Raw genomic sequence first — 25,181 nt, 5'->3', positions numbered from 1 at the left:
AGTTTATAAAAGGGCACTAATCCGATTAATGAGGCCCCCACCCTCATGACCTAATCACTTCCCAAAAACCCCCATCTCCTAATATCATCACACTGGAGATTAGGTTTCAAGATATGAATTTGGGGGGGACACATTCAGTCTGTAGCACCCATTTTTTAAAATTGGGTTGTCTTTTTATTACTGAGTATTAAATACTAGACCCTTATCAATACTTGATTTGCAAATATTTTTTTTCATTTTGTGGGTTGTCCTTTCACATTCTTAATCGGGTCCTTTGAAGCACAAAAGTTGTTAATTTTGGTGCTCGCTTCGGCAGCACATATACTAAAAAAGTTGTTAATTTTGATAAAGTCTTATTTACTTATTTTTGGTTGCTTACACTTCTGGTGTCATATCTAAGAAACTGTTGCCTAATCCAAGGTCATGAACTTACATCTATATTTTCTTCTGAAAGTTTTATAGTTTTAGCATTACATTTATGTCTTTGATTCATTTTGAGTATATCTATATATCTGTATATATGGAGATAGATATATATCTATATATTTGATTGCATATATCTATATATATTGGAGATAGGTATATATATATCTATCTCCAACTTCATTTGTATGTAGATATCTGGTCGACCCTGCACCATTTGGTAAAAAGATGCTTCTTTCCCATCGAATGGACTTGGCACTCTTGTTGAAAATCAATTCACTGTATGGGGCGCCTGGGTGGCTCAGTCGTTGGGCGCCTGCCTTCGGCTCAGGTCATGATCCGAGGGTCCTGGGATCGAGCCCTGCATCGGGCTCCCTGCTCAGCGGGAAGCCTGCTTCTCCCACTCCCACTCCCCCTGCTTGTGTTCCCTCTCTCACTGTGTCTCTCTCTGTCAAATAAATAAATAAAATATTAAAAAAAAAAAAGAAAATCAATTCACTGTGAATATGAGGGTTTATTTCTAGACTCTCAATTCTATTCTATTGCTGTGTATGTCTACTCTTATGACAGTACAAGTAAGTCTTGATTACTGCAATTTTGTAGTAAGTTCTGAAACCAGGAAGTCTGAGTCCTCCAACTTTGTTCTATCAATTTTTTTTTTACCTGAAAATATCTTTATTTTGTCCTAATACTTGAAGATAGTTTTGCCACTATATAAATACTAATTAAATTTATCCATATGATTTTAACAATTATATTTTTTCATCTTCAAAAGCTTTTTGTTGTTGTTTTCAAAATTATCTGGTCACTTTTGATAGCTTCCAATTACTTGCTCATTTTAAAAAAAAACGACTCCTGAGGCAACCCTCTCAAGTCCCCTCCCTCCTTCGAAGCTTTGTACTATCACTTTGCTATCGCTCAATAAAGCTTGCTTTGCTGCCCTCCACTCTGTCTGGTCTACCTCTTCATTCTTTGAAGCAGTGTGACCCAAGAACCACGGGCACCCACAGAGAAAAAATCCTGTAACATTTATGGGGGCTCATCCGGGATCTCCACCATCGTTAAGGACAATTAACAGTGAGTAGTGGGCAGCAAGTCTCAGTCTCTCCCCATTTTGTTTGTTGAAACAATGGGCACCCCTCAGCCATGTAAGAACGATTAGCGAGGCTAACATTCTCAAGTCTCGGGTGATAGGGTGTCTGGGCTCCTTTCTGACTGACCCCCCCCCAACAAAAGTTGGGAATGTCAGTCTGGTGAGGACTCAGAACTCCTTTCAGGGCAGATCACTGGATGTGAGGGACCTAGAGAAAACTGAGCAGCAATTGAGGGGCCTGACCAAGGCTACCCTTTGGTGGACACCCGAAGGCTCTCAAGGGACCTGGTTCCTTACTTGCCCATCCGGGCATCCAGAGAGAAACCCCTCTACTAACTACTCTTCTCTCGGCTGATTCCTTCCCTAGGAGAACGAGTGGGAAAGCCCTGGACAGTCCCCCCAGACATTCTCTTGCAAGTGATTCAGGTGGCCTCCAAGGGATCTCACTCACAGTTCCCTGTTAACAGTGAGTCCTGTTTCTGACTCCTGCTATCCTGGGCATTACCAGAACACCCCTCAGACTGGCTACACTACCTATGTGAAGAAATGTCTAAGCAGGGCAAAAGAACTAAGATTTAAAGGATCTCCCAACTTTTCAGTTCCATCAGGGCTTATCCCAGGTGGATTTCCCCTCCCTGGGTGCCCCATCTTGTCCTTCCATGTGGCTATGCCAGGCAGAACAGTTCTACTAAAAGATGATTAGGTGGCTATGGTAGATAGAACAACTCTACTAAAAGAAATCTAGCGTATCCATTGACTTTTAAGGGAGTGTTAAGGGTGGGGAAACCAGGGTCACTCTCTGGAGGTACGGCCAAGCCTGGATAAGCGCGACTGCTCCCAGCACCTCGCAGAGAGGACAATGGCTCTGGCTGTCAGTTCAGTGAGTAGCTAGGGCCACACATCAGGAAAAGATGACGAGGAACTGAGGTGGGGGACGCTTTTTCCTCTCTTCCCAAGTCTTCCTGATCAACTATAAAAATTGAGGTAAGGGATGCCTTTTCCTCTTTTCTTATAGACCTGACCATGACCCTTACTCCTTTAGAGTCCCTTCCTGGCATTATAGGCTACAGGAAGAGTAGCAGACCTGTAAATTGCTCAGTATCACTTACTTGGATGCCTTCCTGTTTTTTTGTGTTTCTTTTTTTTTTTTTAAGATTATTTATTTATTTATTTATTTGAGAGAGAGCACGCACGCACACAAGAGAGCACGAACAGGAGGGAAGGGTAGAGGGAAAGGGAGAAGCAGACTCCCTGCTTAGCAGGAAGCCTGATGTGGGACTCGATCCCAGGACCCTGAGATCATGATCTGTGCTGAAGGCAGACGCTTAATTGAGCCACCCAGGCGCCCCACCTTCCTGGTTTTTAACTGGGCAAAGGCAACTCATTTTCCTTTGTTCTGGGGCATGGGCACAATGCAAGTTGGAGGGTGAGACATGGCCCCCTGAGGGACTTTGCCTTCCTGGTTTTAATGGGGAAAAAGGAGGCGCATTTTCTTTCATTCTGATCTCAGCAGTGTGGCATTGATCGCTGCTCTCTTCCAACCCCCCACCCCCACCCCTGCATGGGTTGGGGTGGGGGGAAGGAACAAAGGAACACCATATCCACATCAAAAGTAGTAGGCAGGTGCCTGGGTGGCTCAGTCGTTAAGCGTCTGCCTTTGGCTCAGGTCATAGTCCTAGGGTCCTGGGGTCAAGTCCCACATCAGGCTCCCTGCTCCGTGGAGAGCCTGCTTCTCCCTCTCCTGCTCCCCCTGCTTGTGTTCCCTCTCTCACTGTGTCTCTCTGTCAAATAAATAAATAAAATATTTTTTAAAAAAAGTGGTAGGCGAATGGAGTCCACAGGAGACTCTCCATCCCTGGCTCCATCCTTCCTAGGGTAAGATCAGGTCCTCGTATCTGTCCCACAATATCCTGGAACCCCTGTTGGTGCTCAAGGGCTTTACCCTCTGCAAGAACAGGTAGTGCTCCAAAGGGGACCAAGGAGAGGTGCCGTTACAAGACCTGAGACGAAGGGACCTCAAAGTTTTCCAAACTCATGTAATGCCTCTGTTAAATCAGACCCTCTCCAAAGCAGAAAAATGTGGGGTCCTGGCCACTGTTGAAAGATAATGGGGATCGAGGGATGGATGAGCCCATAGGTGGCTTCAGTTTCCAACTGAAGCCCAGGCTGTACCACCTCAAGACCCCAGTTGGGACCCTAACGATCCCCTTGGAAACTGGTATCACCATCACTTCCAAGCCTGCATCATAGAGGGATTGAACAGTACATGGGGGCTTCTCCCTCATTTCCCAAGTTAATGGCTATAATTGGAGCCAAGTGGTTAGTCTACCTCCGGACGGAGACTTCAAGGACTATTCCCAAGCAGCTGACAACTCCCTTTGTTTTTCCCTGTCTTCTACCTGCCTGTTATGGACTGCATATTTCCACTTCGGTGGAAAAAAACAAAGTGTCTGCTCATCTATCCAAGCTGATGAGGTTTAGAAACAGGAATGATTCTATCTAGGTTTGTTGAAGGTCAAATAAGCTTGCAATAAAATGGCGGTTAATCTTGTCTATCTCAAAGTTTTCTTAGGTAATTGTTAAGAAAGTTTTGCTTGGATGATAAATGGGATTACATCTAGGTCTTTTCCAAACAGGATAAAGTGCTAAGGCTTTGATTACCGGACAAAGGTTTGTGCTTTTATAAAGGATATTTGGGTCTGTTGGTAAAAAATGATGGTAATCTTATCTGTCTCAAAGTTTTCATGAGTAATTGTTAAGATAGCTTTCAAAGTCTCTTGTAAAAGATATTTGGGTCCGTTGGTAAACATGATGCAAACTGTTAACCCAAACACAGGAAGAAAACACCAACAGTTTTCTTAGAAAGATTGAGAGCCTCTCTCATTAAATACATAGCTATCTCCCCCGGCTCTCCTGAGGCCAAGATCATTCTTAAAGACCCAATCTGGGCGCCTGGGTGGCTCAGTTGGTTAAGCCACTGCCTTCAGCTCAGGTCATGATCCTGGAGTCCCAGGATCGAGTCCCGCATCCGGCTCCCTGCTCAGCAGGGAGTCTGCTTCTCCCTCTGACCCTCCCCCTCTCATGTGCTCTCTCTCTCATTCTCTCTCTCAAATAAATAAATAAAATCTTTAAAAAAAAAAAAAAAAGACCCAATCTGCCCCAGATATTTGGAAAAAACTGCAAAAGTTGGCTGTTGGCCTCAAGGGGACCCTAGAAGAGCTCTAACAAGCTGCCAGTGGGTCATTTACAATTGGGACCAAGAAGAGAGTGAGGAACAGAAGCTAAAGAGGAAGTCTGAGGCTTTAGTTGTGGTCTTGCATGCTGTTGCCGGCTCAGCCTCCCAAGGCTCCAGCCTCTGTGGCCACCCAGGACACTGGAAGTACGAATGCCCCCACTGGCAAAAACCAAGGCCCAGGAACCCTTGTCCGCATGTGGAGAAGGACACTGGAAATCTGAATGCCCTCGGGGACCTCAATCTGGGAGGGCTCAGGTGGCCAGAGCCCCTGATCGGGACTGATGGGGCCCGGGGTCTATGTGGTGGCTCCTCCAAAACAGCTCACCATAGGGAACGCAGGGGCTCAGGTAATTTTGGAAATAGAAGGAAACCAGTCAATTTCCTTCCTGATCCTGGAGCCACCTTTTCTGCTCGACTCCCTACCCCAGGCCTACTGTCCAACCACAGTGCTGTCAGTAAGGGTGTCACTGGGGGATCCAACAGTCAAAATTTTTTTCTCGCTTCTGGGATACACCTGGGGAGATCTAATTTTCTCTCACTCTTTCTTAATGCCTGAGAGAGAGCCCCACACCTCTCTTAGGTAGACATACTCTCATATTGATAGCCCCTGGGCAGACTAGCAATTGTCTCCCCTTCATAGAGACTGATATTAATTCCCAGGTCTGGGCAACTCAGGCTGAAGTGGGTTGGGCCTTAACAGCAGTGCCCATTCCTCTACTCCTTAAGGACCCCACAACTTTCCCTTGTCGGAAAGGTTGTTTGGGCTTAACAGGACACTGTCACTGTTGCAACGTGAACACCAGGATATGGAGAAATAGCACACCCCCTCTATCGGTTTATCAAGGACACCCAGACAGCCGGTACCCATCTATTAATGTGGGATCCAGAGTCAGAAAAAGCTTTTAAAAATCTCAAGAGGACCTTCCTCAGGGCCTCAGCTTTAAAGAGAATGGCCTTGGGTGTCCTAACCCGGTCCCGGGGGCCAGCACAACAGCAAGTGGGATATTTACCAAGTGCTTGTTAGAGTCTGTCTGGGAAGGCCTGCATACAGTGATTTTAGCCACTCCAACAGCAATCAAAGTGCCTAAATTTGAAGCCTGTATCCACCGTTCCAGAATCAAACCCTGGTCCCCAATGGTGCCTAACAACAAAGAACTAAAATCCCTCTGTGAACCCAGAGAGGACCTCAAACTAGTCTTGAAGTGACAAGACACACCTAAGTCTTCTTAAATGTTACTTTCCCTATATCCCATCAAAATCATAATCCTTACTGCATTCCTTTCACTCGCCCTCTCCTCACAGTATGTGGGGAGTTCACTAAAACATCCTCTATCTTTCAAAGGACTCCTGGCTGTACTCGGTCTTGCATCGGTCTTGCATTGTGCTTTGGGCCTTGCCTCCTAAATGCCCTAACCCGCTTCATATCTTCCAGAGTAAAGATCATCAAACTCCAAATGGTGGTTCAAGATGGAGCCTCACATAGAGGTCAAACCAGACATCTACAGGGGACCCCTTGATAGATTAAGATGAGAGGAACCCTGACTGCTGCCCCATCCAACGCCGCTGACCAGCAGGAAGTAGTTCTGATCAGTCGTCGCCCTTTTTCCCTAACAGCAGTTAGGATTACCTTTTCAGAGGGGGGAATGATGGATAGTTGGAAGGCAGGCAGGCAGGCAGGGACCCCCCCCCACAAGGCCCTAAGGGGAAACCACACTTAAAAGGATTTTACACCACCCTGGAAGGAGCCCTCCACCCTTTCCCATGTGACAAAAACATGATTGGATGACAGGCACAGGGAGGGTTAATCAGATTAAAACAGCCCAACAAGCCCATAAAAACCCCTAGACTTCGGGGGAGCTTTGTACCATCACTTTGCTATCGCTCGATAAACCTTACTTTGCTGCCCACCACTATAATAATAATAATAATAATAATAATAATGATTCCTGAGTTTATTATTCTTTAAAATATTCATATGGTATGTGGAATTTATGAAACAAAAGAGATGAACATTTGGGAAGAGGAAAAAAGAGGGAAATAATGTCAGTTTCCTCAACTATAAGACTCTTAAGGATAGAAAATAAACTGAAGGTTGATGGAGGGAGGTGGGTGGGGGGTGGGCTAAATGGGTGATGGGTATTACGGAAGGCATTTGTTATGATGAGCACTGGGTGTTACATGTAAGTGATGAATCACCAAATTCTACTCCTGAAATCAATATTACACTATATGTTAACTAGAATTTAAATAAAAATTTGAAAAATAAAATACTCAGATGATAAATTTTCATTCTATGCAGTTACATAAGAGTTTGCATGTATGTTCTTAGAGAATTTTCTTACTTTTTGTAAGCCCATCAATGCAACAAAAAATGTGTTTCAGGGCACCTGGGTGGCTCCGTCGGTTAAGCGTCCAACTTGATTTCAGCACAGGTCATGATCTCAGGGTCATGAGATCAAGCTCTGCATCAGCATGGGGCCTGCTTAAGATTCTCTCTCTTCCTCTCTCTCTGCCCCCCTCCCCCTGCATTCTTTCTCTCTCAAAAAAAAAAATGTGTTTCATCCAAGAGGACCTAATGGTGAGTCCTGCAGAGTATAATGCAGTGGTTAAATGCATCACTCTAGAACCAGACTATCTGGGTTCATATATTGGTTCTTTTACATATTAGCAGTACAATATTGGAAAGTTATTAACCTCAGTATGTTTCAGTTTCCTCAACTATAAACTTGAGAAAACTACGTTATGGAGCTGTTACGGGGATTAGTCAAACATATACAATAATATATATTACTTACTGGCAGATAGTAACCATTATATATGTTTCTGTTATTACTGTGTACCACACAGTACGAATTTTCAGGAAGTGGAAAAGACTGAAAATTTGTTTAGATTTAACAAGGTGATGCTTCATTTTTATGGTATCATAGGAAATTCAGTTGTTCTACAAAAGTAGTTTTCCAGAAAATTCAATTTTATTACCTCTATTTAAACTCCAAAATTTAACATTTTAATCTATTTTGAGTAGAAATCTTTATAAGAAAGTATATATTCTATCTTTTTAAAAACAGAAATAACACAATTCAATTTCTTGATGTATCAGGAATGCAATTATGAGCACCAATTTTTATGGTAGTATAATAAAATGGCAACCAGGGATGATATGATATATAAGAAATTTGGCCAATACCAAATAAATTCAGACTATATACTCTTCTTGTTGAGTTCCTGCTTCCATTTTTCTGTTTCCTCCTTTTTTGTCAGGCTCTTAGAAAACCCTTTAGCTGTGGTTAATTTGCGTGTTTCAAGAGCCTCTCTCCTTTCCAATGTACTCACTAGTGGGCTGGGGATACAAATGAGTAAACAGACTCCGAGTGAGGTTCTGAAGGCCTAGGTGTGAACAAAGTCCATGAACTTTGATGTGCCAGATGTGCAACATCTATTTTGGTGACTCAAAAGCCTTTTCTCCTTATTTCCTCATTATTGACTAATTTACCAATTACTGATATACTACTTTACACACAAAGCCTAGTGGGTGCTTGTTTATAAATAAATATTGCTTGAAAGGAATAAATGGTCACAATCCTTCCTGAAGTAAATATCCCTTTGATTATCTAATGTTATGGCTAATGCAAGTTAATTGCAAACTGAAAAGGACTTATAAACCAAGGGTCCACATCCTCTCTCTTTCATCTCTGTCTTTCAGTTTTTCTTTCCGCCACCCCCCCCACCCAAGTTTTTCTTTAAATTGTCTTTCAGTTTCTCATTTGAAATCAAGCAAGCTCCCTACAGTGCTAAGGTATAATGGAGTGGGTGAGGTCACCAACAAGCTGGCTAAGAAACACAACTAAAAAAAAGGTTTTTTTACAGGCATAAAGGAAAGTCATAAATTACAGCGTTGCACAGTAAAAAAGATCTTTATTATTTATTAAGCACCTTCTGTGTGCTATGGGTCAAAGAATAATTTCTTTCTTACATTTACCGTAGGGGGTCAGAACACTCCAATTTTTAGTTGAAAAAACAGGCTTATAAAGTTAACTTGCCAGAAGTAACCCAGCTGGATGGAATCCACATACGAGTCCTTCTACCTCTGACATCTTTGCCCTTCAGAAAATACTGAACAATAGCAGGAAGGGAAAAATGAAGGGGGGGGAAATCGGAGGGGGAGACGAACCATGAGAGACTATGGACTCTGAGAAAAAAACTGAGGGTTCTAGAGGGGAGGGGGGTGGGGGGATGGGTTAGCCTGGTGATGGGTATTAAAGAGGGCACGTGTTGAATGGAGCACTAGGTGTTACACGCAAACAATGAATCATGGAACATTACATCAAAAACTAATGATGTAATGTATGGTGATTAACATAACATAAAAAAAGTAAATGGTGATGAGCACTGGGTGTTATATAAAACAGATAAATTACCGAACACTACCTCTGAAACTAATGATGTACTATAAGTTGGCTAATTAAATTTAAATTAAAAAAAAAATTTCCTAGCACTGTCTTCAAGATTTGGTACACCAGAATTTCCAAATAGATTAGCTTTAAAAACACCACCCCCCAACATCACCACCCCCCCATAGATTCAAAGAGGGAAACTGTGGTAAGTTAGTGCCATCTGCTGACCATCTTTCTGAACATCAGGATGGAGGACTGTCCTCTAATCAAGGATAAAGGGGCCCTTGTGCTGAGGTCACCACCAGCCCCCAAAGACAGGCCCAGGAGGATGGTAAGCACCAACCTGTAGACCCCTTGGTCTCCCTACTATACCAAGGCTAGGCAGCAACCTCCTGAGTGAGAAAATGGTGGCAATTGGAGGGAAGCCTAACAAAGAGAAACAAAGAGAAATAAAGGCACAGGCTTCTCTCACCACAGGGCAAATGCACCTTATTCATTTCTGCAAATAAGCCTTAGCATCTCCTGAGTCTAGCAATAAAAATAGATTCCTGAGCCCTACTCCAAACTATTTTATCAAAACCTTTAGGGGAGGGGCCTACATAAATTTTAACAAACACCCAGGTAGGTCATTCTTAAGAAGAGGGATGGGGGATCACTGCCTTCATGGAATGACAGTTTTTTAGTCCCTGATGTGAGATATTTCTGGGTAGGGCGTGGAGATTCTGCAGACCCCTAAAATGTTATCAGATAAGGTAGGCAAGTAATGAAAACAGTTGTGGAGATTAGGGTGTGAGTCCTGATTCTGCTGTGACCCTGGACAAGTCACTTAAACCCTCTATATCTTAATTTTCTCAGCTGCCAAGACCAAAATGAAAATAATAACAGTACCTCACTGTGTTGCTATGAATCAGATGAGAAAGTGGATGGGAAGTCACTTTGTAAAATTCTATACAATGTTGTTAGTATTATTTTGAGTTTCACACTACCTACAAACATGAGCCCCCACCTTTTTTTTTCTTTTTGGTCCTTATTTTTAAAAATATAAATGTTGAGTTCCTTTTACATGCCTGGAAGGATCAATGTCTGCTAATCTGAAGGATTGGTGTCCAGCCATGAAAAAGAAATGTCTTTATTCAGAAGATAGAGTGATTCCCAACAGAATCATGGCTTTCTAAGAGGATATACCTGAATCTCTGGTGAAGAAGGTGAGACTTTGATGTTTATCAAAGGGAGCCCAAGGTTTAAAAAGCAACAACTGAGAAACACAGATTTTAAAATCAAGAGACTTGGGCTCTGTTTTTCTCTCTGTTTCAGACTCATTATGTGACCTTTGTAGAATCCTGATTTTTTATTTATTTTTTTAACATTTTATTTATTTATTTGACAGAGACAGACACATTGAGAGAGGGAACACAAGCAGGGGGAGTGGAGTGGGAGAGGGAGAAGCAGGCTTCCCGCTGAGCAGGGAGCCCGATATAGGGCTCAATCCCAGGACCCTGGGATCATGACCTGAGCCGAAGGCAGACGCTTAACGACTGAGCCACCCAGGTGCCCCGAGTCCCGACTTTTTAAAGGCCTGTTTCCTCATCTGAAAAATCCAGTGCTAAACTGGATGACTCACTGACTCTCTAACCTATAAAAATATTTTTCACTTAGTAACTCACAATGTTCACAATCCTGGCAGGTGGAATCAAGTATAAAAGGGGGGGAAAAAAAAGAGTTTTACACAAAATGGAGACATAGAAATTATATGCTTTCAGCTATGTAGTCATAAAAGGTAAATAACTCAGGATAAGCAGTCGGCTACCTATCTAGTGAAACTATTTTAGCTGGAAAATTGCACCTGACTTTCTTTTTTAAGTATTATTAACCTGTCAGAAATGAGTTGAAAGTAGGTGTGATATGGAAATTTTTTGTTCCAAAAAGCTGGTAAGATATGACCATAGGATGATATCACCCTTCTGATAGAAGATCCATTTTATCACAGGGAGAATCTCAAATGGCTCTGTGCTTCCAAATCCAGAACTTGAAGGAATGGCCTGAGAGCAACCTGACCAGAGGTTATCCATGCAGTGCCAAGTGAGAGAAGGTCTTAGTGTACTTCCGAAGGCTCCTGGCTCTTTGCCCAGACAGCAACCTCTGTTCCATCTCTTAGCTACCAGGCCACACCTTGGAGCAAGAACACTGTCCCAACCTGTGAATTTCAGGTCGGGGAGCCTACGCTTGTAAAATGGAACATGCTCCTTTGTCAAACAGCCAAGTGGTTCCTAAAGAATGATCCTTTACATATGAACTCATTCCCAAACAGATGTTATTTTATTTAAACTTGACAACCCTCTGTGCTCCAATACCAAACAGGAAGTCTTGGTATATCCTCACCGTACAAGTTCCCCAATTTGAACACCACTATAAGACTTACACCAGGAAAAAAAAAAAAAAAAAAAAGACTTACACCAGGGACACCTGGGTGGCTCAGCCGGTTAAGTATATGTCTTCAGCTCAGGTCATGATCTCAGAGTCCTGGGATCGAGTCCCACATCAGGCTCCTTGTTCAGCAGGGAGCCTGCTTCTCCCTCTGCCTGCAGCTCCGCCTGCTTGTGCTCTCTCTCTCTCTGATAAATAAATAAAATCTTTAAAAAAACAAACAAACAAACAAACAAAAAACGGGAGCCTGGGTGGCTCAGTTGGTTAAGCGACTGCCTTCAGCTCAGGTCATGATCCCGGGACCCGGGATCGAGTGCCACATCAGGCTCCCTACTCCGCAGGGAGTCTGCTTCTCCCTCTGACCCTACCCCCTCTTGTGATCTCTCGCTCACTCTCTCTCTCAAATAAATAAAATAAAATCTTAAAAAAAAAAAAAAAAAAAAGACTTACACCATTAAAGAACCTAGCACAAAGTTACTGTCCCAATCCATGTTTGTTGGGTGCTGATCCTAATAATCCAGGTATATTCTGTCCCATGGAGCATAGTTGTGGGATGATGCACTGAAAACTACCAAATTCATGTTGCCTGTGTGATGAAACCATCATCAGTCTGATGCCAAACCACATGACCCTTGTTCACATGCCTGAGAAAAAGTTAAACTGAGTTGTGTACGGCTCCCTTTGTTTTGTACTCTCTAGGGCAAAGTCTATACTCTGCAAATCAGGCATCTCCTGGGAATTCCTTCTGGGACACTCATCAGTTAGATTAACCATTGTATAAATTTGTAGAATTTGTGTCTATTAACACCTCTTTGTGAATTATAATTTGCTCTGGTTATATGTAGGATTTTCTAAAGACACCACCCCAGGTTTCTGCCAAGCAAAAGCATTGTTGGAAAATGAGTATTTAGTCAAGTACTTACTGATTTTCTACTGTGTATTCAGCCCAAGTATATAATGAAATACCTGTATTCAAAGAGCTCAAAGTCCAGCTGGCAACACAGACTAAACACAAAACATCAATCTGTAAATAAAATTAAATGCTTAATCATCCTGGGAATAATATAAGGATGTATTACACAACAATATAAGGATATTCCTGTCATCATACCAGTGGCATATATTTTTGTTTTGTTTATTGTCTGTCTTATCTTTCCCCACTAGAACAGAAGCTCCATGAGAGAAACATTTTTTTTTTTTTAAGATTTTATTTATTTATTTGACAGAGAGAGACAGCAAGAGAGGGAACACAAGCAGGGGGAGTGGGAGGGGGAGAAGCAGGCTCCCCGCTGAGCAGAGAGCCCGATGCGGGGCTCGATCCCAGGACCCTGGGATCACAACCTGAGCCAAAGGCAGACGCATAACAACTAAGCCACCCAGGCACCCCAAGAGAAACTTTTTTTTTTTTTTAATTCAGTGCTATTTCCTCAGTGCCTGGCATGTAATTGGTCCTCAATATTTGTTGACTGAATGAGAAGTCAAATTCCTAGAATAGTCAGAGAAAAGGAAGCTTTCAGGTGAACCTTAACTGTGCTTTTATTCAGCTTGCAATCTATGGGTTTAAAGGAGCAACTTCTTTATTTCTATAAGAAGAAGGAAACTGTATGTAATTGAAATAGAAGGTGAGGTGGGATGAAAGGAATTTAAATTGGGTATTAGGGTCCATGTGATCTGGTTAGCTCACTACTAAAAGAGCTTTATACTAGAATCAATGGTTTTCGAACACTGTTTTAAAGCAAAATAATTCTATTTTCCAACAAAACCCCAATAAATGAAACAGATAAAAGCACAGCCGCTCTGACTGAGAAGTGGCATGGAGGAGCAGACACGGGAGGTCCACCCTTTTAATCCCCTCACTCCCATCACAGAGCTATGGTTTCTGAGGGATTCTAGGAACACAGTTTGATAATACTGGAGTGAGGGAACTTTAGAATCTCTCCTCTCTCAAAATTCTATTAATAGAGGCAGCTAAGGAATACCTAGGCTCCCTTCTGTTCTCTGCACTTTAAGCTGAAGAAGTAGGAGTCAGTTCCATCAGAGAGAAAAACAGAACACCTGTGGCCTGGGCCAAGGCCAATGCCCTTTCTCATGCCACATTTCTCTGACCCAAGACTGATGAGGACTAAATAACTTGTGTGATTGGGCTAGACTCTGGCTTGCCCCTCTTCTCTTTGCCCCCCACCTCCTGCCCTTCACCTAAGCTCAGAACTAAAGGCATCCAAGCTCACCTGGCAATTTCCCTGGGCTTTGGAGTTGATCAAAATCTTACAAAGTAAATAGTCTGGTGCCAACCAAGATGGGAAAAGAGTCTGATTCATTTGTCACCATCCTCCACTTGTGCAGCTGGTCGACCTGCTTTAACTGTCTGGAGAGGAATCAGCCAGGCAGACAGACGTCCAAAAGGGTAAGAGAACTATTTACCAGGGTGTGGTCAGGTTAAACCCTTAAGGGAAACGACAAAGAATCATAAAGCACCCAAGGACTAGCTACAGCTGGAAGAGTTATCACTACTTAGCTTGGAAGAACAAGAGAGCTGTCACCCAACAGCTGTAGCTCGGGGGACTAGGTAAAAATACCAAATACTAAAGAAAAGGAGAAGATAAGGTACATAAAATGCGGAATCCCCAGAGGAAGGAACTTATTCAATCTGAAGCATCTAGCAGCAGCCAAAGGATACTGAAGAGTCCTGGGGCTGACTAAGCCACCAGTCTCACTTTGACCTTCCCCGGTACCAACCGAGAAAGGCCAGGAGTGACTGCGACCGGTTGGGACTACAGCTCCCGACATGCATCTCTCAGCGTCTGTAGTACACTTTTCGATGCTAGGCTAAAGGGACTTTCCCGGAAGAATTGCATGTCGGGAATTGTAGTTGTCCCAATTGGGGCTGGCCGCCTGCCGTAGCGTGCTCATTGGCGCCCAGGTTACCGCCCCCTTCCCCTCGCCGCTCGTCGGTGTATCACGCATGTACACGCAGCGCGTGCTCACGCCCCCTCCCTAGACCTAGGACGCAGGCGCGCGCACGCTCCCCGGGCCCGGTAGGCGGAGGGGAGGGGGGGGGGGGAGGAGGAGGGGGGGGGGGAGGGAGGGAGGGGGGTTAAGTGTCTACTCTACTGAGTAGACGGCAGTCGGGTACGAAGAGCGCGAAGGCCTGGCGGCCAGGCGGGTAAACTCTGCACTGAGCCTAGGGTCGGCGGGAGGGTCCGGGGCCACGTTAGCGCGCCCTGCGAATAGGAGTCGCGCCGCTGAGACCCGGAGGGCAGCAGGGGGGCAAAGCCCCGGCGTAGGCCCAGCGGAGATGTCCGGCTGCGGCGCTTGTAGTTGCGGCGCGGCGGCCGCGCGGCTCATCACCTCTTCGCTCGCCTCCGCGCAGAGAGGTAACGAAGTAGTCCCTCACCTGAGCCAGTAGCCCGGGAGTGTACCGCGGGCGGTGGGGATCCCGAGGAGGGCAAGAGGCCTGCCCCACCCTGAGGGAGTGAGGGGACGCGCCGCGTTTTGCCTGGCACCCCTCTTTCCTCGTGGGATGGGGCTCTGCCAGCCTCTGGGGCAGCTGGTTCTCAAATTTGAAGTAAATCCCTTGTGCTCCCCCGCCCGCGAGCATTCAGGCCTCTTGACTTTGGGGCCGGAATGTGGCCACTTAGCAGAAACCGTGAAAGAGGCATAAAATGCTCCTTTCGTTAAAAAGTGTCCCCTACTCGGAGGTCCGCCGGGTACTGCCACCCGCCCCGCCGGTGGCTTCTCCGGAGCCCGGCCGGGTTCCCTTCCGGCCTGTCGGGGGCTCCGGGAAGGGCTCGGGTGAGGGGCTGCCACTGTTGGGGGGCCCCCCGGGGCCGCGGGGCGCCGAGCCGGCCGTCCCGGACGCAGGCCGCGCGAGACCCACCGTGTCACTGTCATTGTGCGGCAGCTTACGCCGGGACAGAAGCAGGGCTCACAATCCTCCCGGCGCCGGGAAAACCTCGCGGCCCGCAGGGAAGCGGCCGGGGTGATTGGGGAAATTCCCGCAGAAATTGTTTTTGAAGTACGTAAATGTCTCAGCAGTCGGCCGGTTTTCCCAACTTGACGGTCCGAGATAGTTTCTTAAGGGTGGCGCTTGTTTACCTTTACTTTCTGTTTATCAGGAGCTCTGAAAGGGTGTCATCCCAGCCAAGAGATTCCGGAAAAGAAACCATTTTCCTCTTCCCCAAATCTATGAATATCAGACTAGAAGCTAGATCCTGTTATAATCACTTTTAGACAAATTCGTTTTGTTTTGGCTTGTCAACTTACGATCCTTGGTTAAATAAAAAAGTCCCCTTTTCCTGTATTTTAGGTTAATTAGAAATGCCCTTACCATTTACTAAAGGTGTTTTGCGAGTTTAGTTCACAAAGAGGGATTAAATGAAGTAATGTGGGCAGAAGCACCTGTAAAGTGATACAGGGAAGTAAAGGAGTGAATTTGGTTCCAAGACATTGTTAAACCTGAACAAGCAGATGTCCTTATTCCAGGAATTTGAGTTGGAAACGCTTGAACGGGACATTTAAATTCATTTAATGGACATCTTTTTTTGCGGATCTACTATGTACTGGGCCCTGTTTTGGTGCTGGAGAGAGTGGTGAACATGTCCTCAATCTGCAGGTTTAAAATCTACTGAAGCAGAAAAAGAACAATATCATTTGTAGAAGTGGGTAAAGTGTGTGTGTGTTCTCTTTGGGCAGGGAAGGATTCTTTGACAAAGTTCTTCATCTGTTCTAGTCAGTTGTGCCATAAAATTGAATCATAGGAGGTGTGTGGTAATTCTTTTTTATTTTCAGAACAACCACTGATTTAAAAATTGAATGTATCGTTAGATGAAGCAACACAATTTAATGGCTTTAGATATGATCATCTATTATTATAAGTTTGTCAGAAGTTTTCAGAAATATTGAACCATTGTTTCTGCTGTAAATTAAGCTTAAAATATGGGACGTTACCTCCTATCATTGTAGAATTTAATATTTTTATATGACAGTGAAACAGCAAATGGTTTTCACATTGATTTAAGACTTTCACAAGGCTTCATTAACATAAAATGTTTATTGTCCATAGTAGAAACTCAAAGTATAAACTAGTCTTGCAATATAGAGATATTTTCTTTAAGGACTTAAAACACTCCAGGAAGGTTATTTTTATTTAGGATTCTTGAAAAGAGGAAGAGAGGCAAAAGAGAAAGAAAAATCAGAATTGAACTTTAGCTCGTTTTTTATTCTTATAAACATAGAGTTAAGAATTTTAGCAATATAATATAGGTAAACAAAAAATTTAATCAAAATAGTCTTACACCATGAAATTATACAATGAAGTAAAAGTAGAGATTTCAGAGCTCTCTTGAAGTGTAGTGCTGTTCTCTATTTCCATTTGTTATGTTAGACTTTTAAAATTTTTAAATGGTATTTTGAAAAATTATTTGTAAATTGTCATGCTAGATACTGGCTCTGTTTTCCTGGTGGGCTATGTGTATCTCCAATTTAATGTGTTTTTCCTACTATTCTCTTTGAATATGAAACCTGTAGTAAAATAGAAACTAAATATTTTTTCTACCCAAATTGCTGATACTTTTCAATCTGTATATACTTTTTGTATATATGTATAAATATTTATATATTTTTAATGCGCTAAATATGTACATTTAGGAATGCTTGATTCCATTTACAAAATTCTGAATGACAGTACTTGGTTTGAATTTGGTTGTGAGAATTGTGGAGTCACATGTAACTCCCTTGATCTTTGGCTACTTTCTGTCCATGTCCAGTGAAAGGGTGTCACCTCATGAGGGTGTTAAGTAAGATGCTCAAACATGTTGGCATCCATAATTTTCATGATAGTTGTGTAATGTGCCTACCTTAACAGTTTTTAGCTAGATTTTAAGTCTCTCTCTTTTGTTAGTTAAATACAATACAAATTAAATAAGGCAAAGTGAATAAATGATAGAGCATCTTTATTTCTGCAATTGCAAACTTTTTTTTTTTTTTTAAAGATTTTATTTACTTGAGAGAGAGAGAGGGAGGGAGAGCCTGCACAAGCAAGGGGGAAGGGCAGAGGGAAAGGGAGCAGCAGACTCCCTGCTGAGCAGGGAGCACTACCTAGCAGGGCTCCATCCCCGGGACCCTGAGATCAAGACCAGAGCCGAAGGCAGCCACTTAACCGAATGAGCCACCTAGGCACCCCTGCAAACTATTTCTTAATAAACATTTTTATTTTCTTGGCATATTCCTTTTCAGACCAGCAGACTAGCCTTAGTGAAAACCCATCAAACATTTTTAAACTTGAGGAAAGCTATTATAGGAGTGATGATGTTATTTTTCTTTATTCAGAAGTATTCAGGGGCGCCTCGGTGACTCAGTTGGTTGAGCATCTGACTCTTGGTTTTGGCTCAGTTCATTTTCTTGGCATCATGAAATCAAGACCCAAGTTGGGCTCCCCACTCAGTGGGGAGTCTGCTTGAGATTCTCTCTCTCTCCCTCTGCCCAGCGCGTGTGCATTCTCTCTCTCAAATCTTTAAAAATGTATATATTTTTTTAAAAAGTATTCAGAATTCAGGAAATAATAACTTGGGCATGAAATGAAATTTTGAAACTAGTAAAAGCAATAAGCATCTACTAAGTTGCTGGCATTATTTGTTTTTGTTGATTTTTTTTTTTTTCCAGTTTTTATTAGTGGTTAGAGGCCAAGTGGTTAAGCAAGCATTTATTTTATTTATTTTAAAGATTTTATTTATTTATTTGACAGAGACACAGCGAGAGAGGGAACACAAGCAGAGGGGGAGGAAGAGGCAGAGGGAGAAACAGGCTTCCCGCTGAGCAGGAAGCCCGATGTGGGGCTCAATCCCAGGACCCTGGGATCATGACCTGAGCTGAAGGCAGATGCTTAACGACTGAGCCACCCAGGTGCCCCTTAAGCAAGCATTTAACTTGATTTGCCATTTCATCAGTTATTATACAGTTAAATATTGTCAGTACAAAAAGATAATTTAAAATTTTTCATTAGTTCTCTTTCTAAAATTTATAAAGATCAGTTTATCTTTTAAGCTGAATCATTTGTTTTTTAGAGAATGCTTAGTTTAAGGTTGAATATAGGAAGTCAAATATTTAACAGTTGAATAAATTACTCTCCTAGTTCTTTTTTCCTCTCCTAGTTCTTAATAGACCTATAGTCAATGTACCTTATTCTAGTATTTCTTTTTAAAAACCGCTGCTCTAAAACTCAGAATGTTTTATTTGTATGACAAAAGTTTTGTAAATGGTTTAGCTTTTAACCATCTTCTCTTGTTGCTGCCAACTGTTCTTTCGAAATATACTTTACAGAAATACTTCCCTTTTTGACTTTTCTATGGGTTCTTTACCTGAGGTTCATAGGCCTCCAGTGTGTCCAAAGGGATAGAATTCAGAAGTTCTGTTAATTTTTTTTTAAGATTTTATTTATTTGACAGAGACACAGCGAGAGAGGGAACACAAGCAGGGGGAGTGGGAGAGGGAGAAGCAGGCTTCCTGCTGAGCAGGGAGCCCAATGCAGAGCTCCCCAGGACCCTGGGATCATGACCTGAGCCGAAGGCAGACACTTAACCGACTGAGCCACCCAGGCGCCCCAACCAATAGCTTCTTTGGAAACATGTTTATAGTTATATTTTAAGGTTTTTATTTATTTCAGAGAGAGAGAGAGGGAGAAGCAGACTCCCCGCTGAGCAGGGAGCCCGATGTGGGGCTCAATCCCAGGACCCTGGGATCATGACCTGAGCTGAAGGCAGATGCTTAACGACTGAGCCACCCAGGCGCCCTGAGAAGTTCTGTTAATTTTATTTTCACTAATTACTAACTGAAATGTAGCATTTCCTTCAATTTTGAATGGAGGCACCAACCCACAGTAGTAGTAGCAGTATCTGTGAATTTGTCACCAATCAAAATCACAAATATTTTCTTATCACATTACAGTTGTTCATATCTGAAGGCACTGTTTATACGTTTCACTACTTTGAGATCATGGTAGTTGTTTAAAAAGCTGTTAAGGGGAAATCTGGGTGGCTTAGTCTTTTAAGCATGAGCCTTCGGCTCAGGTCAGCCTCTTTATCCATTCATCTATCGTTGGACACGGACTGCTTCCATAGTATGGTTATTGTAAATAATGCTCCAATAAACATAGGGGTGCATATATCCCTTTGAATTAGTGTCTTTGTATTTTTTGGGTAAATACCCAGTAGTAGTGGGTACTGGATCATAGGGTAGTTCTATTTTTAATTTTTTGAGGAAACTGCATATTGTTTTCCACAGTGGCTGTACCAGTTTGTATTCTCACCAACAGTGTAAGAGGTTTCCTTTTAACACTTGTTGTTTCTTGATTTTGCCATTTTGACAGGTGTGAGGTGATCTCTTATTATAGTTTTGATTTGATTTCCCTGATGATGACTTATATTTAGCATTTTTTCATGTGTCTGTTGGCCATCTGGATATCTTTGGAGAAATTTCTGTTCATGTCTTCTGCCCCTTTTTAAATTGGATTATTTATTTTTTGGGTCTTGATTTGTATCTGTTCATTTTTATTTCCCTTGCCTCAGGAGACATATCTAGAGAATGTTGCTATGGCTGATGTCAGAGAAATTATTGCTTGTGCTCTCTTCAAGGATTTTTATGGTTTCGGGTCTCACATTTAGGTCTTTAATCCATTTTGAATTTATTTTTGTATATGGTGAAAGAAAGTGGTCCAGTTTCATTCTCTCATGTGTTGCTGTCCAGTTTTCCCGACACCATTTGTTGAGAATGTCTTTTTTCCATTGTGTATTCATTCCTGCTTTATTGAAGATTAATTGACCATTTAATTGTGGGTTTGTTTCTGGGTTTTCCATTATATTGATCTGTGTGTCTATTTTTATGTCAGTACCATACTGTTTTAATTACTGCAGCTTTGTAGTATAACTTAAAGTGTGGAATTGTGATACCTCCAGTTTTCTTTTTTTTTTTTTAAGATTGCTTTGGGTATTCGCAGTCTTTTGTGGTTCCATATAAATTTTGGGATTGTTCTAGTTCTTTGAAAAATGCTATTGGTGTATTGATAGGGATTGCTTTGGGTAGTGTGGACATTTTAACAGTACTCTTCCAACCCATGAGCATGGAATGTCTTTCCATTTCTTTGAATCATCTTGAATTTCTTTCATCAGTGTTTTATAGTTTTCAGAGTATAGCTCTTTCACCTCTTTGGTTAAGTTATTCCTAGATATTTCATTGTTTTTGGTGCAATTATAAATGGGATTTTTTTTAAAGATTTTTTTTTTTTTTAATTTCACTTTCTGCTGCTTCATTTTTTTTTTAAGGATTTTATTTATTTATTTGAAAGGTGGGGTGGGGGAGAGTACAAGCAGGCGGAGCAGGAGAGGAAGAAGCAGGCTCCCCGCTGAGCAGGGAGCCAAAGTAGGGCTCCTTCCCAGGACCCCGGGATCACCACCCGAACTGAAGGCAGACGCTTAACCAACTGAGCCACCCAGGCACCCCTGCTGCTTCATTTTTTAGCATATAGGGATGCAACAGATTTCTGTACATTGATTTTGTATCCTGTGACTTTCCTGAATTCATTTATCAGTTCTAGTTTTTTGGTGCTGTCTTTAGGGTTTTCTGTATTTAGTATCATGTCATCTGCAAATAGTGAGAGTTTTACTTTTTCTTTACTAATTTGAATGCCTTTTATTTCTTTATGTTGTCAAATTGCTGTGGCTAAGACTTCCAGTACTATGTTGAATGAAAGTGATGAGAGTGGACATCCTTATCTTCTTTCTGACCTTAGGGGAAAAGCTCTTAGTTTTTCACCATTGAGTATGATGTTGGCAAAAAGCATATTTAAAAATATTTTGATAACTTACTTCAAATTGGTTTCCTTTGTTATGTATTTTGTTCTTTACATTTAAAAACATTATTTTGAGAAGGGTTCCATCCAGAGGCTTCACCAGACTCCCAAAGGAGTTCATGGCACAAAAAAGGTTTCAAACTCCTGATTAGATGACTACAGTGATTTCTGTGAAGATTTTATAAGATTGGCGAGAGTGACTAATCATTTAAACTGTTCAGTATAGTGGTTTAAAAAGTGTGGTTCCCTGGGGAGCCTGGGTGGCTCAGTTGGTTGGGTGTCTGCCTTCGGTCATGATGCTGCGGTCTGGGATCAAGCTCCAAGTCAGGCTCCTTGCTTGGCGGGGAGCATGCTTCTCCCTCTGCCTGCCATTGCCCCTGCTTGTGTGTGTGCGTGCGTGCGCGCTCACGCTCTCTCTCTCTCTGTCAGATAAATAAAATTTTTTTAAAAAAAAATTGTGGTTCCCAAGGGTGCCTGGTGACTCAGTCGGTTGAGCGTCCAACTCTTGTGTTTTGGCTCAGGTCATGATCTCAGGGTTGTAGATTGAACCCCTGGTGGGGTTTCATGCTCAGTAGGGAGTCTGCTTGAGATTCTGTCCCTGCCTCTCCCTCAGCCCCTCCCCTGCTTGTGCACAGGCTTTTTCTCTCTCTCTCTAAAATAAAGAAATCTTAAAAAAAAAAAAAAAAAAAAAAGTGTGGTGCCCAGACCAACATCATTAGTATAATCTGGCAATTTGTTAGAAATACATTCTTGGGTCCCACTTCAGACCTTCTGAGTCAGAACCAGGGAATATTCTTTGCAGTCTGCTTTATTTTAACAAGCTCTCCAGGTAATTCTGGTGCATGTTCAGGTTTGAGAACCACTGGTTAGTATTTATGGCATCTTGTTGTACAGCCCCATAGATTATAGAATGTTAAAACTGCATCAGGGCTAGCAAAGAAATTCTTTTTTTTTTTTTTTTTTTAAGATTTTATCTATTTGAGAGAGAGAGAGCACAAGCAGGGGGAGGGGCAAAAGGAGAGGGAGAAGCAGACTCCCCGCCAAGCAGGGAGCCCGACATGGGGCTCCATCGCAGGACCCCAAGATCATGACCTGAGCAGAAGGCAGACACAACTGACTGAGCCACCCAGGCATCCCTAGCAAAGAAATTCTTAAATTTAGAAGTTGAAATGACATGAACATGTTTTTCAGGTAGTATTTTCTCTGGTAACTTTATGGTTGCATTGGTTTCATATGTTACTTGGTAAGTTATTTAAGGTGAAGGACTAATTTTTTTTTCTATTCAGAATAAGTAGACTTTAAAAGGATCATGTTCATAATTTTTATTTCTCTTAATTTCCTGAAGATAATTTCCTTTCAGCTTATTTTTTTTTTTTAAGATTTTATTTATTTATTTGACAGAGAGAGAGAGACAGCAAGAGAGGGAGCACAAGCAGGGAGAGTGGGAGAGGGAGAAACAGGCTTCCCGCCGAGCAGGGAGCCCGACGCGGGGCTTGATCCCAAGACCCTGGGACCGTGACCTGAGCCGAAGGCAGACGCTTAGCGACTGAGCCACCCAGGCGCCCCTCAGATTATTTTCTAATAACATTAGATATAAATTGATAAACACTATTTTGAAAGATATATTTTATTGTAAATGGGATATAATACACTGTGATACTTTAGGGTTACTTTTTTTTTTTTTTTAAGATTTTATTTGTCAGAGAGAGAGAGAGCATAAGCAGGGGGGGCGGCAGGCAGAGGGAGAAGCAGGCTCCCCACTGAGCAAGGAGCCCAGTTTGGGACTCGATCCCAGGCCCCTTGGATCATGACCAGAGCGGAAGGCAGATGCTTAACTGACTGAGCCACCCAGGCGTCCCACAGGGTTAAGTTTTATTCTAAACATCCAAGTTCCACTAGTCTCAAGTAAAGCTTGTTGTAACTGTAGTTTTCTTTGTGAATACATTGTAATGGTTAAATTAAAAAGTTACATTTGTTACATAGATTATAATAAATTATTTTATTATGCTACCATTCATACTAATTTATGGATGTTTTCTTTTTTCCATTTTTTTTTTTTTTTTTAAGATTTTATTTATTTATTTGACAGAGAGCACAAGCAGGGGGTGTGGCAGGGACAGAGAAGCAGGCTCCCCGCGGAGCAGGGAGCCCGATGCGGGACTCGATCCCAGGACCCTGGGATCATGACCTGAGCCGAAGGCAGACACTCAACGACTGAGCCATCCAGGCGCCCCTCTTTTTTTCCATTTTTTAAAAATTTAAATTCAATTAATTAACATTTAATGTATTACTGGTTTCAGAGGTAGAGGTCAGTGATTCAACAGTCTTTTATAATGCCCAGTGCTTATTACATTGCATGTCCTCCTTAATGTCTATCACCCAGTTACCCCATCCCCCTACCTCCCTCCCCTCCAGCAACCCTCAGTTTGTTTCCTATGATTAAGCGTTTCTTATGGTTTGTCTCCCTCTCTGCTTATGCCTTGTTTTATTTTTTCCTCCCTTCCCCTGTGATCCTCTGTTTCGTTTCTTAAATTCCACATATGAGTGAGATCATATGATAATTGTCTTTCTCTGATTGACTTATTTCACTTAGCATGATACCCTCTAGTTTTATCCATGTCGTTGGAAATGGCAAGATTTCATTTTTTTTTTTTGATGGCTGAGTAGTATTCCGTAATTTATGGATGTTTTCAAACACACACAAAATAGAACAAGGGACACCAAAATACCCATCACCCAGCCTTAATGTCCATTAACTTTCTGTATTCTTGATTTCAGCTATTCTTTCCCCCATTACTTTTTCTAGATTTGCTTTTTAGACTGACATAGTCTTTAAACCATATTATGTCTTTTGAAAAACAAAATTCATGAACTACCTTAAATCTCATTCTAATGAGAGTAATGGCTATCATTTACTGCAAAAAAATGGAAATGCTACACTTGAGAAAATTTGAAAATCTTTTTGAAAACGTCACTCAGAAGAAAAACATCAAATGTAGTTTTTTTTTAAAATATTAATATTCAAGTTTAATAGTGTTAAACAAAATTTTCCAGTCTATGGATTAGGGACTAGTGTGTCATAAACCTTAATCCTTTTTTAGTGTTGTTTGTGAATTTATATAGAGATGAGAAAATTTATTTATAGCTTTCCTGATAAGTTTGATGGTTTTATTTTTGTATTTTATGGAACTGGAGAAGGCCTAGGGCAATAAATAGCTAAAGAAACTAGTTCTAACAGTGTACACAAATGTGTTGGAAAATTGGAGTTAATAAAGTCAGTTATATACGCAATTGCTTTTGAATTGTTTGAAGGACGTTATTTATTTTGTTCATTTTTTTTTAGAGAGGGAGAGGGAAAGAGAGAAAATCTTAAGTTAGACTCCATGCCCAGAGCAGAGCCCAATGCAGTCCTCGATCTCACAACCCTGAGATCATGACCTGAGCTGAAATATAGAGTCAGATGTTTGACTGAGCCACCCAGGCGCTCCTCAAAGGATGTAATTTTAAACCAGTTTTTGTGTTTGGATACAATATGTACATATGTGCATGATCTCTTAAAAGACCTAACAGGTATAGAAATAAAAATTTAAAGGCTGAGTTGAGAATTTTGCAGGTAATAAAATGAGGGAGATAAAATCAGTTTCTTAAAATTTATTTATTAACTTTAACACCTTCCCCCCTTTTTGTTATTACCTGCTAACAGTGCTTTGATACGCTGCTGGGAAACTTCCTTCTTTGGGGACTCATTAAGATTCATTAATATATATTAGT

At 42.0% G+C, this 25,181-nt stretch overlaps 1 protein-coding gene across 2 annotated transcripts in view; it reads left to right on the top strand.

Annotated features, from left to right (window-relative positions):
• The first annotated feature begins 14,647 nt into the window (after positions 1-14,647).
• The window catches only part of CLPX (caseinolytic mitochondrial matrix peptidase chaperone subunit X), a 45,536-nt gene continuing 35,002 nt past the window's right edge, over positions 14,648-25,181 (top strand). For both annotated transcript variants that reach the window (XR_004301019.1, XM_032417375.1), the window contains exon 1: positions 14,648-14,943. Coding sequence is in view for 1 of the 2 variants with exons in the window: in XM_032417375.1 (XP_032273266.1) it covers positions 14,865-14,943 (79 nt within the window). In the remaining variant the exon portion in view is untranslated. The remainder of the gene's footprint in view (positions 14,944-25,181) is intronic.

The sequence above is a fragment of the Phoca vitulina genome, unplaced genomic scaffold (genome assembly GCF_004348235.1).
Source record: "Phoca vitulina isolate PV1807 unplaced genomic scaffold, GSC_HSeal_1.0 scaffold20, whole genome shotgun sequence".
In the NCBI taxonomy this organism is placed as follows: domain Eukaryota; kingdom Metazoa; phylum Chordata; class Mammalia; order Carnivora; family Phocidae; genus Phoca; species Phoca vitulina.
This window is presented reverse-complemented; position numbering and strand designations above follow the sequence as displayed.